Below are 17,568 nucleotides of genomic sequence, written 5' to 3'. Positions count from 1 at the left end.
CGTTAGAATAAATAGTCAAATTAACGGAATTGAGTGTGGAGTGAGTATTTTTGAAATATATGAGTGTATGGTGAAAAATATTGAAATAGTTGGGTGCAGGATAAAATTAACCCTTATTTTTTTCTAATATTGGACAACTTTGCTTATTGAGTGAGCCTGAGGTGAGAGAGACAGAATGAACGAATTAATTTTATTTAATTATAAGAAAGAAGCATGTTGCAATATGAGAGAAGGGAGCGCGTGGAGAGTTCAACGCAATGATGGCAGACGGTTTTTGTCGGGTTGGCATGTTTTGATTGGATGCAGTAATATTACCCGCCTTATTTATTCAAATTTCAACCATTTTGATCACGGCCATAGTGGATCCTTTTGGCCCATCGATGGATTAGTACGTTACACTTCAAATGATGAATTCTTCTGCTTCGCTCACTTTATCTTTGCAGAAATTTTAAATTTTTCTGAAGTGATATTGGTAGCTCATCATATTCCAATCCCATGTTAAAAAAAAAATGAAATTAGCGATTCAATATTTTTTTTAATTTAGCTATTTAAATAATTAATATAAAGAAACCATCCTCTATCAAGTTAGTTCCAAAAACTACAAGAGGTGTGGTGTTCGAAGATTTTTTTTCTTTTTTTCTTTTTTAGTATTACCATTATTTACCAAATACACATTTGACTCAACTTAGATCAAGTGGGCTGCCTTGAAACATGATAGAATTCTATTCTTGATTACTTAAAAATATTTAAATATCTATCTAAATTGTAAAGACCACCTAGTCAAGCGGCGGATTTCGACTTTAAGATTTTTAAAAACCAATTAACATCGTATTAGGTAATTTGTGTCTACGTTCCCGAAACCAACAAATATTAATTAGTTAAACATTGTATTGCCCACTTTTAACGAAATCGTTTGATGAAAACGATAAATGTTATGTATATTTTAAGTAATACTTTTGTCCGAGAAAGAAGCAAACCTCCACCACAAAATAATTAATGCTATAAAATTTAGCAACGGGAAGTGAGCAGTTGACTGGTATAGTGGGAATTGATTTCAATCGTAATAGCTTATATATTTAGGATTATGCTAACTTCATCGTAGTATTGTTATACAGTTAAGAGCCATTTCTTAAATTAATTTCAAATTCCATATTGTTGGGCATTTCAAAAGTTGTTCGTTTAATATGCAATGGGTGAAGTTAATGAATAAAACATTCCATAGCATGGCGATAAAAAGGTTTAAGAATTGAGAGTTTGAAAATGTTGATTTCCAAGAGTTTTCAACTTCCCCCGGTCAAAAAGCAAAATTTGTTGTAATTTGTTTTTTTTTTTCCTGCTTTAATTGGGTTACAAAATCCATAATTTGATTAGTTATTTTAATATTATAAAAATGAATTACCCGCCCCCAAATAATTGTTAACTCACAAAATAACAATGCAAACTAAAAGAATGTGAATTTTTAAGTGCTATTCTTAATAATGATAATAACAATAATAATAATAATCAACTAACATGAGCAAACCCTAGATTTATTAGAAAAAAAGAAAGAAATGAACAAAACCAAGACACCGATCTTCTTAAGTTCTTCATTTTAAAAACCCAATTACCCAGCCCCTAATCTCACATGACATTTATTTATCATTTTCATTGTTAACTTGTTAAGACACATTTTACAAATCAGGTATTGACAATGAAAACTTTCATAAATCCAAAAATGATAGTTCAAAATAAGAATAGGTTTAATCATTGAAGATTACAGTTACGGAATTATAAACTGTTATATTTCTAAATTTTTTAAAGTGCTAAGTTAGGCAAAATTTTCATATACTCTCTAGATGTTATATAAGATATTATGGAACGGCTCCAATTTTATTTTACAACATTAAGTTAAGGTTTAATAGTATATAAGTATAGACTTATCACTTATGGACTCTCCATGCCTCTCTCATGTTAAAGTAATATTTAGAGAATAATAATAATTATTATTATACCCAAATGAGCTGGATAACAGACAGCAACTCTCTATCACTTTTTTTCGAAAAAAAAAAAAAAAAAAAACCCAAAATTTGTTTAACTCTTCTAATTTTCAAGTCTGCACTTTTCATTTTGCTCCCTGCGCAAGAGAGATTTGATGTACGGAAGATCCATAACAGTAACAATAAAGACAATAAAACATTTAATTTAAAGCTGGATGGGTATTGAGTGGCGTGGAGAGGCAGACATGCTTGGCCATGTCAAGCAACTGTTTACCTTTGCCTGACTCGAGATTCTGAATTGTCAAACCAAAATCTTTTGCGTTTTCTGATACAAAAGTCCCCATTACGGAACGAAATACGTCTTATCTCATCCATCAGTCAAGCCTTTTGGTTTCATTGTTTCACAACACAACAAAACGAACACTACTTCATCAATCCTGCCGCTGACGCCTGGTGATCTGTGCTTTCACGTACAGTTACTGTTTTCCATTATTATTAAATTACCCAGAACTGCACGCAATGAAACGACGACACTTGGAAGTCCCGCAAAATAGGTCTCTATTATTTTTCTCGGTACTAAGAGAAAGCAGGTTAAATTTCTTTTTCTTTTTCTTTTTTAATACAAGGGAGCCTAGTATTGGTTACGGGCAAAACAATACGAGAAACAGAAATCTTATACGTATCATTATATTACCAATAATCAAGCACATATATCGTGAAGGCTGAGAGGTAAGGAACCTGTAAGTTTGGCCGTAGAATCAACAGGATCACCTCCAGCTTAATGCGTAAGTTTGGCCACATGTATCACTTTATGGTGATTTGCCATTCTGTGTTCGTCAACTCCTTGATGCAGTGATTAGAAAAAATGGGCATTAGGCATCAATCTTGTGGAAGAAATAAGTTGAGAGTCATATTAGCTATTCACCTCTGCAATCAAGTAAACAAATACCGCGATCCCAAGCAAGGTGAAGACCTTGAAAACGACCCCATAGTTCTGCCGTAGTCGCTGAACAAAGCGATGTTCTGCCAGTTGCCAGAGCAATCCCTCACCAAGCCTCCAGCGCTAAGCCAAATCGTTCTTTAAACGAGAGCCATCCGTATTCAATTGTAAAATCAAAATTGAGGGCTGGTTTTGCACTGTGAATGTCACGGACCCAAGATGGCAATTCCAAACCAGCAAGCCCACTCATTCACAATCGCATTTGTTGTTCAACTCATTTGAAATTTCTTCTGTAATATGATTAGCAATGATAAGTTCTTCCGAAACACAGCACTAATGCCAATAATTAATTTTAAGTTACAATACTGAATTGTTTGATAAATCCTAACTGCAGTAATTTAAAAGTTATTTTAATATAATTGTTCACTTGTATAATAGAAAATTTATTATATCTTTAATAATTTTATCAAAATTATTATTTAAAATTTATATTTATTACATATTATTAATTTTTATTTCATAATCATAATTCTTTTTTACAACAGCTGTAATTTAAAAGTTATAGAATCTCAATCCCAAACAATCCCAAACACACTCTTGATCTATTTCCAATCGAACATCTCATGCCCTGCATCACATAAGTCCAGATTCTGCTTATGCTTTTGCTAAGATAGGAGCTGCACTTATTCTCGAAAGTGAGAGGAACAAAGTCTGAAGCAACCTCATATTTAAAACTCAGAACCCAAATCCACAAGTAGTGAGGAGAGAGACCAGCATATTTCACCCAATTTTAATTATCAGAGCATTATTCATATCCGTAAGATTCTTTAACCCATGATCACCTCCGGCTTTCAGCGTACAGATCCTGTCCCAATTAATCAAGCTGAGTTTACGCCTGAACTCTTTCTCTCCAAATGAACTTCCGAGAAATTCAGTCAATCCGGAACTCCCTTAGCCCTTAGGGATCCTTGCCGTTTGCATGGCAAAAATAGGGACCGCTTAAATTACTAATTGAGCTAGAGTAAATTCTTTTAGCTAAGGAGAGCTGCAGTGCTTTCCACCGGACAGAATCTGTTGTTGTCAAATCAGAGCTCAATTCACCCAGCAAATCGTGTGTTCACGTGTATAAATGTTTCATATGAATAAGAGTGATAAAAGAGAAATTCGAAACGAGATGTTGGTATCATACGTACCGTGTTCGTGTATGTCAAAATTTGTATTTTCACGCAATTTCTCTCTACTTTTTAGTGGGTCACTCTGTCAGTTGCTCACTCTCTGGCAGTAGAATGGCCATTCTGTACGGAAATTCATCATTTCCAATATCTTAAAATTAAATTATAGTCAAAATAAAAAGAACTATTCTCTTGCAATCTTTTTTATTATTGCTAAGGTACCCTTAGATTCCCTAATATTTCAATTTTTTTTTTTAATTTCATATTAGGAGGGTTAGCATTTTTTTAAGCACAATATTTTAGCAGTTATTGTGTTATTATTATTATTATTATTGTTATTCTTAAATTTCTGATGTCCGATGAGATGCATTCAACTTCCAAACTTGTATGTATGTGTATGTCTGTGGGAATCAAAATGCTTTATCTTAAAGCAATAATCATAGTTTTAAAATCATTCACTTCCTCGATAACAACAACAAAGGTTTATGAACAGAAATCGGTCATAATTTCATCCTTCTGGTAAGTTCCTTTACTAGGTACATGTCACTATTATTGTGAATAATAATCTTTGCACATAAAATTACATATCAATTGCACGCGACACCTAGGATACCGAACATAGAGACAATTAGACAAATAATCAAATAAATAAGTTTTACTGTAAATATTTCTTATCTTTTAGTAATATTTATTGAGCATTTATCTTTTGTTTGATAAACATTTGTAACTGTCATTTGAAAATAAAATTAATTTTATCTCGGACTTACATAATAAAAATTTTATAATGGTTTTTATTAAAGTTATTATTATAAAATTATATTTATTATATTATTAATTTTATTCATAAATATATATATATATATATATATATATATATATTACCAAATCACTTTTGCTTTACCAGATAATAATTAAGTTCTTTAAACGCGGTTGTCAGATTTTAAACAATTTACCAATTCTTTATTAAATTCTTTGGCAAGCCTAGCAACACATACAACTAAAGGTTTGGGTACAAACACAGTACCAGCTGGAATACTCGAGAGTGCGGGCTACTGGTCCAAAGGGTTATTAAAAATCGGTTTTAAAATAACTAAGCCGGAACCATCTCTCAGATAACAACGCTACGTACCATATCAAGTTTAAAATTTTGACTAGTCGTGTTCCATCCAAAACAAAGCAATTCCAATATATATATATATATATATATAAATTTTTTAAAGCAATTTAATGATCCTGCGCAAAACCCTTCCCAGATCCTCCCCACACTTGAGTCAAGCCACAGAAAAGTAAGGGACTATGAACTGACGACGCTTGGCTACTATAAAATACAAAATCTTTTCCAATATCCACGAACACATTAACCTACTCAATTTTTTTTTTGTTTTTTTTTAAATCTCTTTTCCTTCTCCCATATTCTCTCGTCTCTCTCTATCGCTCATTGGTGGCTTTTTCAAAGTTTCCATTCCGAAGTTTTCAACTCTCCCACAAAACCAAACCACATTACCAACCGATCTCCATTAAGCCAAATTGGGTAAGAGTGCTAATATCAATAGTAATAAAAACGCAATTATTATTATTATTATTTTCTTCTTCTTTCGGCATTTTTTTAAGGAAAAAAAAACTGTAATTTGTTCAGTTTTTGGATCTCAAAGAGCATACGTGTTTATGTGTGTGTCCTTCTGTCTCTCTCTTTAGTTGAACTAGGGTTTGGTCTCAGATTCTATCTCTAAATTTAGCAAAATGGCGCCACTTTTATCTGAGAGCTGTCCCTCTCTTCCCTTAAACAACCTCTAAATATAGAAACTTTTGCCTTCGCGTTTTGTTTTGGGTGCGTTTGATTACATGCTGGTTTATTCCCTGCTCATCAAAACTTACAAAGTCAATATACAAACTCGAGAGCTTTTTATTTCATATAGTTATTCTTTTTCAGGAAGATCACAGCAGTAACAGCTAGCAAGCAAGCGCAAAGAAATGGCGAGAGAAAAGATTCAGATCAAGAAAATTGACAACGCAACGGCGAGGCAAGTCACTTTCTCTAAGAGACGAAGAGGGATTTTCAAGAAAGCTGAAGAGCTTTCTGTTCTTTGCGATGCCGATGTTGCTCTGATCATCTTCTCCGCCACAGGCAAGCTCTTCGAATATTCCAGCTCAAGGTCTCTCTCTCTTTCTCTACCTATCCATTTCTTTATCATCTTCGTAATATTATTATAGTTCCCGTTAAGATCACTGATAGGAAGAGGAAAGATTTGAAAGAGAAGAGACGCACCACAGTGGTCTCACTAGAAGTTGATGCTTAATCGAATTTATTTGTAAGTTATAAAATATTGATGAAATATTAATAAGGACATCTGCAAGTTTATATGTATGAGTTTGGCAGACAGTGTTGGATTTCTAGCTAAATGAAGTTTGAAAAGTAATATATTCTTTATTAGATCAACTTTGTTTCTGTGTAGTTTCTTCTGTATTCTCCATTTTGGTACTGTATGTTATATTATTATTTTATTGATTATATAATAGTTTTTCACAAGTTTCCTTGATGTGAGTGTGAATTTGTTTCACGGAAGATTGCTAAGAATATGTTTTCCCTGAATATTGGTTTGCATTTTCGCTTCCTCTTGTTGTCTTTTTAAATTACTCTTTTTTTTTCACTTGTTATTAAGTTTATTGTGAGTTGCAGTTATGGTCTCATGTGTAATCTACATTAGTACAGTGAGGAATAAGGTATTTGAGGACTTAGATTCCATCTTCTTCTTTCTGATAAGAAATTAAACTAAAATATGTTTGGATAACCATTGCTATGGATTATGCCCAGTTGATACTAGAGAAAACGAAATTAAACTAAAATCTGAAGCCTTATCACCAGCAATAAGGTCACGAGTCTCATAGGAAATTGCTCTTTTTTGCTTCTTTTTCGAAACAGCCATATCAATCATCAGCATTTGCAGTTAAAGACACAGCTTTAGTAACTTGCTTTTTGTTGATTGTTTATCTTCCCTATCTTGTTCTCTTTTGGATTTATTTTCTTTTTCTTGTGGTCCAAGCAGCTAAAGTAGAAAATAATGATTAATGAATTGAATGTGTGGAAAATTTCCCTTCATTTAGGGATTGACACCTAGCAACTTGTAGGTAAATGGATTCTCAGTGCTTGAGGAAGTTATACTGCTGATTATGATAACCAGCAAAGCATAATTGTGACAAAATAGTACTGGAATGTCCAATTTTGAGTCCCGAAACATTTTCTTTTTGCGATTACCAAGCAACATATTATATTGTTTTTGTTATTTCAAATTGTTGCTTTCTGAGAATGACTGATCATGTGATCAGCCATGTCATGGTTATTGAAAATTTTGGTTAATATGCAACCAATATCCAATAGGACCGGAGGGGGAAAAAAAGTTCTTTCAGCTCTTGCTTGTTATCGTTAAGAGATTCTTCTAATAGTGGGCTTTTAATGGTTTCACAATCCGTAAATGTGATGGAGACCTTAGATTCTCTCTTGCGTGAGTCTAAAATGTCATGAATTGTTAACAGGGTGATTCATCTCCCAATTCCCAAATCAAGCTTGAAGAGAGATTTAAATTTAATATTGTGTTTAATAAGTGGTTTGGGATAAAGGATTTGATTTTGAAAATTCAATTTATTTTATCTATCTTGCCATAATGCCATCTACAATTGCTTCACACTCACTGTAAGTTGACTTATTTAAACTTTATACCTTTAACTTCTGGAGGTATTTACCACGCTAGTTGGTTTAAATTGATTAACAATATTTGAACGGTTGATATTTGATAACTTCATAGAAGCATGTAAGTAGTAGAAGATGAAACTTAAGAGTTCTTAACTGGAGCTGCAGATTGTTATTTGCAAGGAACATGTTGGCCCTTTTACGTGAAGTGGTAGAATAAAAAGATGAGTAAATTGCTTTAAAAGTGCCTGAGAGGGAATATGGTGTAGTTAATGAAAGGGAATCAAAAGGGGAAACAAGAATAGAGCTCATAATACTGGTTGGCAGTAAAAAACGAGAAATGTTGCTACCAGATACATTGAAATCATGTTGCCATAGTTTAGATTTAAAGATTAGTTATACTGAGATTGTATATCTGGTTGTGGTGAAAGTTTGTATGGAAAACACATTGGCTTGCTGAGGTCCCGAATAAAGTAAAGAAAACCAAGGTCTAATATTAGATTCTTCTCATAACTAATAGGAATGTGCTCATAAATTGTATCTATTGACAGATTGGTATTCTTAGAGGATTTTATTACTTAAATCCGTAGTCAGGAATTAAACCTCTTAGAATTGCGGGTTCCTTTTGAACTTGCACGCCTTAATGAATTGGCTAACTAATTTGCTTTTGTGTAATCACTGCATTTCCTTTATTGTCCAGAATACGTGTGGAATATGCGTGAAAACTTGATAGCTTTTAAGCAGAAGGGTTGCGTGTCTGTTGAGTGTTGATGTTAACTCTATCATGTATTTTATGGAAATCAATCCTTTGTCTTATCTAAATTAATACAAAGATGAGAAACCGATGATACTGATAAATATACATACATATATATATCATACGTTCATTCTATTCTTAACAAATACTGAAGAAATATCAAATAATAGTGGCCTTACAAATTTAAGAATATACTTCACTAAATAGAAAGAGTCTGTAATCTGATCAAATTATTTCCATCATTTTCTCTTAGAACAAGTCTGTCTTCAGGCCTCCATCTTTGACGCCATTATTTTTATTGGGGTGGGAATATTGTGAAAATATTGCCAATTTATTTGAAATTGCCATGTATAATATTCAAGCTTTAGGGTGGTCCTGCCTAGTTCTTTTCCCATTTATTTGCGCATACTTTATTCGTAGTTGTTTCTTTTTCTTTTTATTTGCATTATTGTGACTTGTGAGGTTTTAAAAATTAGCCTATAAAGTGAAGCAAAATAATAATAAAATAATACATCTAGTACTACTTCTATGGAATTTCATTTGAAGCTGTGATTTTTGTTGAAATATCTTATTTTCATTCATAATGATGCTTTTTAGAATTTATAAACCAAAATAAGACAGTTGGTAGTTTTGTTTTAGACACAAGTGACTTTAAGTTACTTTTGTTTTCTGAAGCATGAAGGAAATCTTAGAAAAGCACCGTGTGCACTCAAAGAACCTTGAGAGGGTGGATCAACCATCTGTTGAGTTGCAGGTTAGCGGCCTCGGTTTCGTATATTTTTAATGTTTTCATTATTTTTTCCCGTGCATCTATAATTACTTTGAGAGTAATTTTGTATGCAGCTTCCATAAAAAAAATTTATGATTAAAGTACTTTAGATGCATTATATTGAAGTCTTGATGGCACAGACAAACCCTAATCAACTAACAACCTCTGGAAGTGATCCTTCTTTGGGCTTAGTTCTTTTTCTCCCTTGCTTTTCTTGTTCTTCTGTATTTTATTCTTGTTGAAAAATCCATATTTCTATAAATCTTTGATGAAAATGCGTGTTCTTTTCAACTTATGTCGTTTTTATTTGCTCATGCTCTTACAATTTGTTTTGGCAATAGAAAATTTGCAAGTTCTGTATTATCATAAGGTACCATTAGGGTTGGTAATGGGATAGGATGGGTTGAGATTTGTCGATCGTGATCTTGTCCCGAGCAGTAAATTTGGACAAAAAAAATCTCGATTTTGTCTTGATCGGGATCTCGAATTTTTCTTGGCATGAGTTTTCTGTCATAAGTTGCAGATTTTGTCATAAACGATATGTCATATGATTATAACCGACAAGACATTTGTATAATGTATTTTATTAACTAAAATGACTTGTTATACACATTGACCAACATATATTTATGTAGTTTATTAAAATGACTTGTTATACATTTCTAGAAACCTAAATTTTAGAGCATTCGGGACCTCGATTGAGATTTTCAAACGTCCCAAATCTTGATTCGAATAGTAAATTAGTGCAAAATTTTATCAGGATTCGGAGAATTTTGCCAATCTTAAGTACCGTTAATGTATCTCAAAACAACCCCATCATTTTGATATTCAATTTGCGTTAAATCTTTGATGACAATCCATGTTCTTTTCAACTTATGTTGTTTTCATTTGCTGACATTCTTGCAATTTGTTTTTGCCGTAGAAGACTTACAAGTTTCTGTATTATCATATGGTACCATTAATATATCTCAAAACAACCCCATCATTTTAATATGAAATTTGTATTTATAATGTTCAATGTTCAGTTATCGCACCCTATTCTTCCTTGTTTACTAATACGGTATCTATGTTAATTAATGTAGCTGTTGGAGAACAACAACTACTCCATGTTGTTCAAGGAAGCTGCCGAAAAAAGCCATCTGCTGAGGTATGTGTAAATTTAATGTTAGGCTGTTTTCTGCATTGATTGATTTGTTGTAATGTGCCTATCGAGGTATAATGCCCCATATAAAAACAGGCAAATGAGAGGTGAGGAGATCCATGGATTAAGTTTAGAAGAATTGCAGAGGCTTGAAAGGTCTCTTGAAGTTGGATTGGGACGAGTGATAGAAAAGAAGGTTTGAAGTTTGAACTAGAAATGCAGTGTTGGTCTCTAATTTCATCATTTGGTCATGAATCTTAATGTAGTAATGTTTTATACTTTTCAGGAAGAAAAGATTACAAAGGAGATTAATGAACTCCAAAGAAGGGTTAGAAATCTTTTGTATTTTACAAAATTCTTTTGTTCATTGAGCTTCTGTTGGTCATGATTGCTTGAAATATTCTTTGATTCAGAATTGATGAAATATATATGCAGGGAAAGTTATTGATGGAGGAGAATGAGCGATTAAGACAGCAAGTATGCAGACACTCATCTTCTCTTTCACTCTTGTTATTTGTTGCATGCTTCTACTTTTGTTAATAATGAGAATTTTAACTGAAGGTGGCGGAGGTATCAAATGCATACGGTGAAGAAGGCCAGTCCTCAGAGTCTGTTAATAATATATGCAATTCATCAAACGCGCCTCCACCTGAATCTGAAAGCTCAGACACCTCCCTCAAGCTGGGGTGAGTGAAATTCGCTCATAGTTTTCTGAAAAATTACTTGATCATTTGTTTCAGCTTTACTTCAAAAACTCATCGTGCAAGTAGTTGAAATTGTTTGTTGAGCTTAAGTGTTGCATTTTTTTGCAGCTTACCATATGCTGGCTAATAATAAGTAGACCCCAGGTGTTCGCTTCATCAATTAAAGATGAATTTATATGGTCTTTTATTTTGGTAAGTATTAATTGTAGTAATGGAATCTGAATCCAACCTCGGCTTTACTCTGTACTCACGGTTAATTAAAAATATGTACCTCAGACTAATGCGATGTAATGTGACATCTACATTTGTTCAAGTATGATATTAGTAATGATAATTAATCCCTTGAGCTTGACACTATGTTACTGTTGATGATAACCTCTTTCATTAAGTAAAAAACAGTCCGCTGACATTGTTCATAAAATGAAATCGTAATTTTGCGTACTCAATGAAAGACTTGAAAGTAAATTGGAACGGTAAAATCACAACGTGATATAAAAGAGAGAATACTTTAAATCGCTAATAAGACGTGACTTTTAACACTACTATCGCGGAAGAAAATAGCTCTTTTTTTTTATGTGGTTTTTGTATTATCAAAATTTAATTGATTGATTGATCTCCTTTTATTTGAAAACGCACACACGGAGCTCACTTTCGAATTCAAAAATCATTACCAGCTTTCATTTTTTTGAAAGTAAATAAGTCTACCGTTTATAAATCATACAAGATAACGGCACTTTCCTAGTTATTAACGTCAGCAAGAAACAACGGACTTGTACCACTAGTATTTTTCTGTGTTTTTCGAAATTATACTTTTTTTTTCCCCCTTCTTTGAAGACAATCGTTTAGTTGAAGGATATGATTGGACAGAGTATTTTTAATTTGCTTTTCTTTACCTCTTAAACCCGTATGAATTGCACAAAGCCGTACAAGGCTTTGCTTTGCACAGAGAAAAAATTGTAGGAAGTCCGCTAAAATTGCACGTCCAAAGTTTGGAGGAAATGGTTAGGGTAATTATTATAAACAAACAAAAGTTCTATCAAGATCTTTGATAGGATACACTGATAGACATTGCAGTTAAAAATGATTACAACCATTTTACTCTTTTTTTGATTTCGAAAGGGCTTTCTTCCTCTGCCCAAGCATATATGTATACATATGAGGACTACCTGCATATGATAATGCCACGAAATCGATTAGGAAAAATGCATATCAATGAGAGGAAATTGACTAAATAAATTACACAGAAGAAGAATGTCGAGTTCATGCCTGGCACATAGAATCCAAGCACAAGAATTGCAGCGTAGAAGTAGTCAAAAGAGAAATTCCATTTGTTTGGCATTCTAAGACAATACTTCTCGGATTCCTGCAAAACTTGGTTTATAAGATCATATTGCAAGCATATGAAAAAGTGCCACAACTTTATCAAGATGAAATACTTTTATAGGATACATTAGCAAGATGGAAAGATGCACTTTTATGTCTACCTGTTGTAGGATTAACAAGGACAAACAACAAAAAGCCGAAGAGAGAAGAATTTCCATAAATTTCACCATTGAAAGACAGACATGCCATCTAATCAACAATGTTTTAAGTGAAAACTCAGCTAACAACATTTTTGCTACATTCCACACTGATTGATCTATAATTTTTAGGAAAGCAAACAACTTCATGGCAGTTAGACAGAGGCAATGAGTACATAAAGAACTATAATTCTGGTATGAAAAAAATTAGTAGAGAAGAAATCTTTACTTTTATGTATGGAAGGGCAGTGTAAATAAGACCAACTTCACTCGTAATGCCAGATGGATACAACAGCAAAAATGTGCTATACCTGCATAGCATTATTAACTATTTAATCGCATAATCACAAATGACTCAATCACTTCCATAGCCATCCTGAGAACAGAAACTCAGCTTATACCTCAGCCACAAGAGCCATGAAGGTGCAAAACCAAGTGCCTCCTTCATGCCAAAGAAAGAGTAGCGAATAATCTGAAATTAAAAGCAATTAAAAATCAGTTCCCACTCTAATCTGGTCCATAAAACTTAACACAGAAACCAACATGAACAATCATAAAATCAACAAATACCAATAAACATAGGATCCAATCCCCCAATGAAAACATGTGTCGTGAATATTACAGTTCTGACTTTTTATACACAACTTCACAAAAAAGCTAAGTTGCTTAGACCGATGGTTCTCAATATTACAAGTTGTTTTGATTGAGCTGCACACATCTTCAATTGTCAAGCAAATTAAGAATAAACATAACATAAGATTTTGCCTACCTGCTAAAGCATAAAAAGTACTTCATTAACAAACAAAGGGCACGATAACAAGCTTTTCTCAAAAGAAACGATTCTCCAAAAACAGAAGAAATATAAATCCAGTATAAAAAAGATGAAAGAGAACTTCACATATCAAAGAAAGTCATATAAAAAATTAAAAATGGTATACTATATAATTTATAACACCCACAAACTTCCCAAAAATTATTAAGAATTTTAGATATCTCATGTCAAGAAATTTATTGCACTGAGGAGACTCCAAGAGCCATAACAACCAAAACTAATGGTTGAAGCAGATTCCCTAAAGATAAGGATAACTGCCTGATATCAAATTACTCTGTTTTCTGCTTCACATTAAATCAATATAAATATATTCCTTCTAAATCCAACCAATACATATAATACATACCCTACTTACATGAACAGTAACATTTTCAAAGATTTGGTGTTCATGCAGTGGGTAGCTAGTAATTAAATGTCCCGCAAGGAAAAGTACATAAATCAACGGGTAAACAGATTAAAATGACAAATTGAGAATCACTAACCTCAGTTAAGGACCAGCTGATCACCAATGAACTAACAAGTATATGATTCTGAGTCTGCCAAACCAAAAGATTGATCATTTAATTAGTTAATTTAAATGTTTCTATCATTTTTAGTAAAATAAAATTTCATAACATAATAAAAGCTTATACAATTTAAAATAAACCTGAGGAAAACTCCATAAAATGCCCCATGTAACATACAATCTAGAGCTAATTTGTGGCAGTGTAGCTGTTATTGGAGATCTCACCAAGCCTTTGCAATAAACAAAAGAAGAATGCCAAATTTAAAATTGAGTTATTATGTTTGGAAAAAAAAAATTATTGGCAGGTAAATAATAAATAATTAATAAACCACATCAGTGGTAATTGGTTTAGAGAAAAAGGGAAGTGGGGAGAGAACAGACCTAGAAGACCATGAAGAATCTCCAAAACGGCGGCGGTTTGGGCGAGCTGGAGAGGCCTTTCGACGGCTTTGTAGACATTTTCGTGGCCGGACTCGTTTAAAGTCTTCAAAGCAAGGTACAAAACCTGGGCCCTGTTAAGTGCAAAAACTAATTTGTTAGTGAAACAACAAAACGCGGATGCGTGAAACGTAAAACGCAAAGAGGGAGAGAACTTGCCATCCGGCAAAGACGGTCCAGTTGTAGGCAGTGAGGTACAGGCGTCTGAGAAGCGACAAACAACCCGCCATCTGTTTTGTATTGAAAATTGAAAGATTGTAAAGTGGGAAGCAATTAACAGAGAAAATTTAGACCATTTAAAACGACAGCAATTAAGGGAGATGGGGATGGGTGCGAAGTGAGAAGAGACAGGTAAGCTGCTCAACCACTTTCGATCTAACCGCCTAATTTATTTAATTTATTTACTACTTGATCAGTAGTAGCCATTCCCATTTCCATGTGCCGATCAGATATCAAACTCATCAGTAATTGCCAACATTTATTGAATAATTTTTCAACAAATGATTCCATAGGTATTAAAGGAAGTGATAAGTTCAAAAAAAAAAAATTGTATGTATTTTTGCACATTATATAATAAAATATATTATATTTAAAAATATGTTTTAGTTGCCTTTTAGTTTATTATGTATTTTAATAACTTAAAACGATGTATTATTAGATAGGGTTATTTCCACCCAGCCCCCAAATATTTTAACATTTTTCGCCATGCACCCAAATATTTTGACAATGCTCACTCCACACCCAATTTCATTAATTTGACATTTATGTTTAACGGAGCTATTTGAAATTTAAATAAATATCCAAAACACCCCTTATCTTGAGTTAGAGAAGAATAAAATGAGATAAAATGCTAATTTAATAATTAATATTTACATTAAAAATTTTATTTAAAGGTAATTAATAATAATCCCATCAATTAAATTATCAAATAAATTTAATTTATTATCATCAAATAATATCAAATAATATTTAGGGCGTGAACTTCCAAATTTGCCCTTTGACCATTAGAATAAACGGTCAAAATAACGGATTTGGGTGTGGAGTGAGCATTGTTGAAACATTTGGGGGCATGACGGAATTAACCCTATTAGATATTACAAAAAGAATCTTTTATTAGATAATAACTCTTATGTATTATATTAGAAACATTATTTCTCAACTACTTTAAAAGTATTAAAAGTGTACGTAGACACTATAAATTCGAATCATCTTAAGTTTTAGTTTTATATCAAATCCGACACTTTTCTATCGACTTTATTAGCTACTGTTAAAAAATATAAGATAAAAGATTATTTTGTCCTTGGAACCTGTCAAAATATTGCTCTATCTTCTGGATGAATCTAAATGCAATTTAGTCTTTTAACTTAAATTATTTAACGGTGGCTAATGGAGTTAAGAGAGTAAGTAGTTGGTTGATATAAAACTAAAAACTGAGATGATTCTAAGACATTATTATAAACTCCTGACAATTATTTATACTTTTGATATGTAGTTGGGGATAATTTTCTAATATCTTATTATTACTTACTGTACACACACACACCCCGTTATAATTATCTCACGGTGAGGAAATAAGAGTGGGCAAAAATAACATTAACGGTGGTAGCCATAATAGGTGAGTGTTTAGGGGAAAATCTGATTGCTGACATTGGCTAATAACTTAATGACATGTGGTAAAAAAAAGTCAAGTAACGTCTGGATAACTCACAGAGATTAAAAGATAAGCTCCCTCATAAAAAAGGATAGTTTCGATAAATATGCCCAACATTTGATTGTTAGATCCAACATATGAACAATATTAACATGTTAACAATATATATCATCATGAAAACAAGTAAAAAATCTTTGTTTTTGGGATAAAAAATAGGAGCTAATAGGAATAAAGGTTCTTTAAGCGAAGTTGCAAAGCAATAAGAGAGACTCACGTCAGTTGTCCTTTACTGCCCTGTAAAAAATAGCAGTATCACACTACTGAGAGCCTGTCACATGCCCAACTATAGAGGCAAAAGGAGATTAGAGGTTTTCTTACCTTCAAAGCTTGTGGATGTCACTATTAAAAGACCCCAGAAAACTAAAATAACTCCACTTAAGGATGTCTGCCAATAAATAAACATCATATGTCCAAATGGACAAAATAACCTTAAGACACGCTCCAATATAAAGCTCAAGGTTTCTTTGAAAAGATAACTTCTTCCTGTCTAAAAATAGATTCATCTTTTTCAACATAAAAGCAAGAACGTTATTATTAAAGTTTCAAGGTTCTTTGGAACTTGAGATCACAACTTTATTGTATAAAATCTTACTTGAGGTATAGAGTGTGGTTGTCGGGCATTATCGGCTTCACGTCTAACCTCAGTTTACTTAGTTTTGCAGACTACTAAAGTTTAAAGGCCTTTCGAAACATTCTTTTCACTGAATTGTTTTCCCAAAGCATCTCATTATTATAGAGTAGTATATTAGGGTGTGGGTTATCGCAAATACACAAAGAGTGAAGCCTTTAGCACCCACAAAAAATTCTTACAACACCCCTTTTTTATTTTATTCTTTTAAATATCCCAACTTAATTTATAAAATACTAACTCATAAATTAAAGTTAATTATTTTGTCATTAAATTTCTTTCCAAAATATTAAAATAATTTTCTTCTTGTTATTTATAAATGCATACAAATATTAAAATATTAAATAATTTTCTTCCTGTTATATAATTTTATATCTCCATAATTCTTAATTCTTAAAATTTTATTAAAAAAATACTTTCAATTAAAATCTAAAATATAAATATAAATTATGAAATGGGGTGGGTATAAGAAATTGTTAAAAGAACATTTTAATTAATTATTTAATTAAATTTTTGTTTAAAGTAAAAAAGAGTATATTTATATTTGTTTATTTAAATAATTCAAATTAAAAAAGAATTTTATAAGAAATTTAGTACCTATTGAGTATGTCTTATCTAATGACAATGAATGCTTATTTAATTTCATAAACTCTTTTCAAATTTTTTTGTTGTTTTTATAGTAGAGCTTTTAAAGATAAAGGAAGCTATTTTGCCTCTACTAATAAAAATTCAAATTTCGGGATTTTAGAAGTAGATGTTGAATATTTAAAATATTAAAAATTTTAAAATA

General features: G+C 32.2%; 2 protein-coding genes across 3 annotated transcripts; one reads left to right on the top strand and one right to left on the bottom strand.

Moving 5' to 3' along the window:
- The first annotated feature begins 5,463 nt into the window (after positions 1-5,463).
- Positions 5,464-11,435, top strand: LOC18036998 (MADS-box protein JOINTLESS). Of its 2 annotated transcripts, none has more exons than XM_006426213.2 (9): positions 5,464-5,619; positions 6,019-6,241; positions 9,206-9,284; positions 10,382-10,446; positions 10,537-10,636; positions 10,727-10,768; positions 10,876-10,917; positions 11,002-11,126; positions 11,253-11,435. In XM_006426213.2, exons 2-9 carry the CDS (start codon positions 6,060-6,062, stop codon positions 11,269-11,271), a joined length of 654 nt encoding a protein of 217 aa, XP_006426276.1. In that variant the 5' UTR covers positions 5,464-5,619; positions 6,019-6,059; the 3' UTR covers positions 11,272-11,435. The 2 variants fall into 2 exon arrangements, with proteins under 2 accessions (XP_006426276.1, XP_024036520.1); XM_024180752.1 differs by lacking the exon at positions 5,464-5,619 and adding an exon at positions 5,696-5,916.
- A 671-nt stretch (positions 11,436-12,106) lies between these two features.
- LOC112096794 (very-long-chain (3R)-3-hydroxyacyl-CoA dehydratase PASTICCINO 2A) lies at positions 12,107-14,918 on the bottom strand. Its single transcript, XM_024180579.1, has 8 exons — positions 14,599-14,918; positions 14,383-14,513; positions 14,143-14,231; positions 13,979-14,032; positions 13,066-13,136; positions 12,894-12,975; positions 12,411-12,507; positions 12,107-12,310 (listed from the first exon to the last, which is right to left on the bottom strand). The coding sequence occupies exons 1-8, from the start codon at positions 14,667-14,669 to the stop codon at positions 12,240-12,242; spliced, it is 666 nt and encodes a 221-aa protein (XP_024036347.1). The 5' UTR covers positions 14,670-14,918; the 3' UTR covers positions 12,107-12,239.
- Positions 14,919-17,568: the final 2,650 nt, after the last annotated feature.

The sequence above is a fragment of the Citrus clementina genome, unplaced genomic scaffold (assembly GCF_000493195.1).
Source record: "Citrus clementina cultivar Clemenules unplaced genomic scaffold, Citrus_clementina_v1.0 scaffold_7, whole genome shotgun sequence".
In the NCBI taxonomy this organism is placed as follows: Eukaryota; Viridiplantae; Streptophyta; class Magnoliopsida; order Sapindales; family Rutaceae; genus Citrus; species Citrus x clementina.
The sequence above is the reverse complement of the archived record's forward strand: the minus strand, read 5'-3'. Positions and strand labels throughout refer to the sequence as shown.

Bases quoted from the DNA above. Each gene is read 5' to 3' on its own strand.
- LOC112096794 (XM_024180579.1), bottom strand. From the start codon at position 14,669: ATGGCGGGTTGTTTGTCGCTTCTCAGACGCCTGTACCTCACTGCCTAC. The intron at 14,033-14,142 runs GTTTATTTTAAA...TTGGTTTGGCAG, and splicing joins TTTTATGGAGTTTTCCTCAG to ACTCAGAATCATATACTTGT. The intron at 13,137-13,978 runs GTTAGTGATTCT...TTTTAATTTCAG, and splicing joins TCAGCTGGTCCTTAACTGAG to ATTATTCGCTACTCTTTCTT.
- LOC18036998 (XM_006426213.2), top strand. From the start codon at position 6,060: ATGGCGAGAGAAAAGATTCAGATCAAGAAAATTGACAACGCAACGGCG. The intron at 6,242-9,205 runs GTCTCTCTCTCT...TGTTTTCTGAAG, and splicing joins TTCGAATATTCCAGCTCAAG to CATGAAGGAAATCTTAGAAA. The intron at 10,637-10,726 runs GTTTGAAGTTTG...TATACTTTTCAG, and splicing joins GACGAGTGATAGAAAAGAAG to GAAGAAAAGATTACAAAGGA.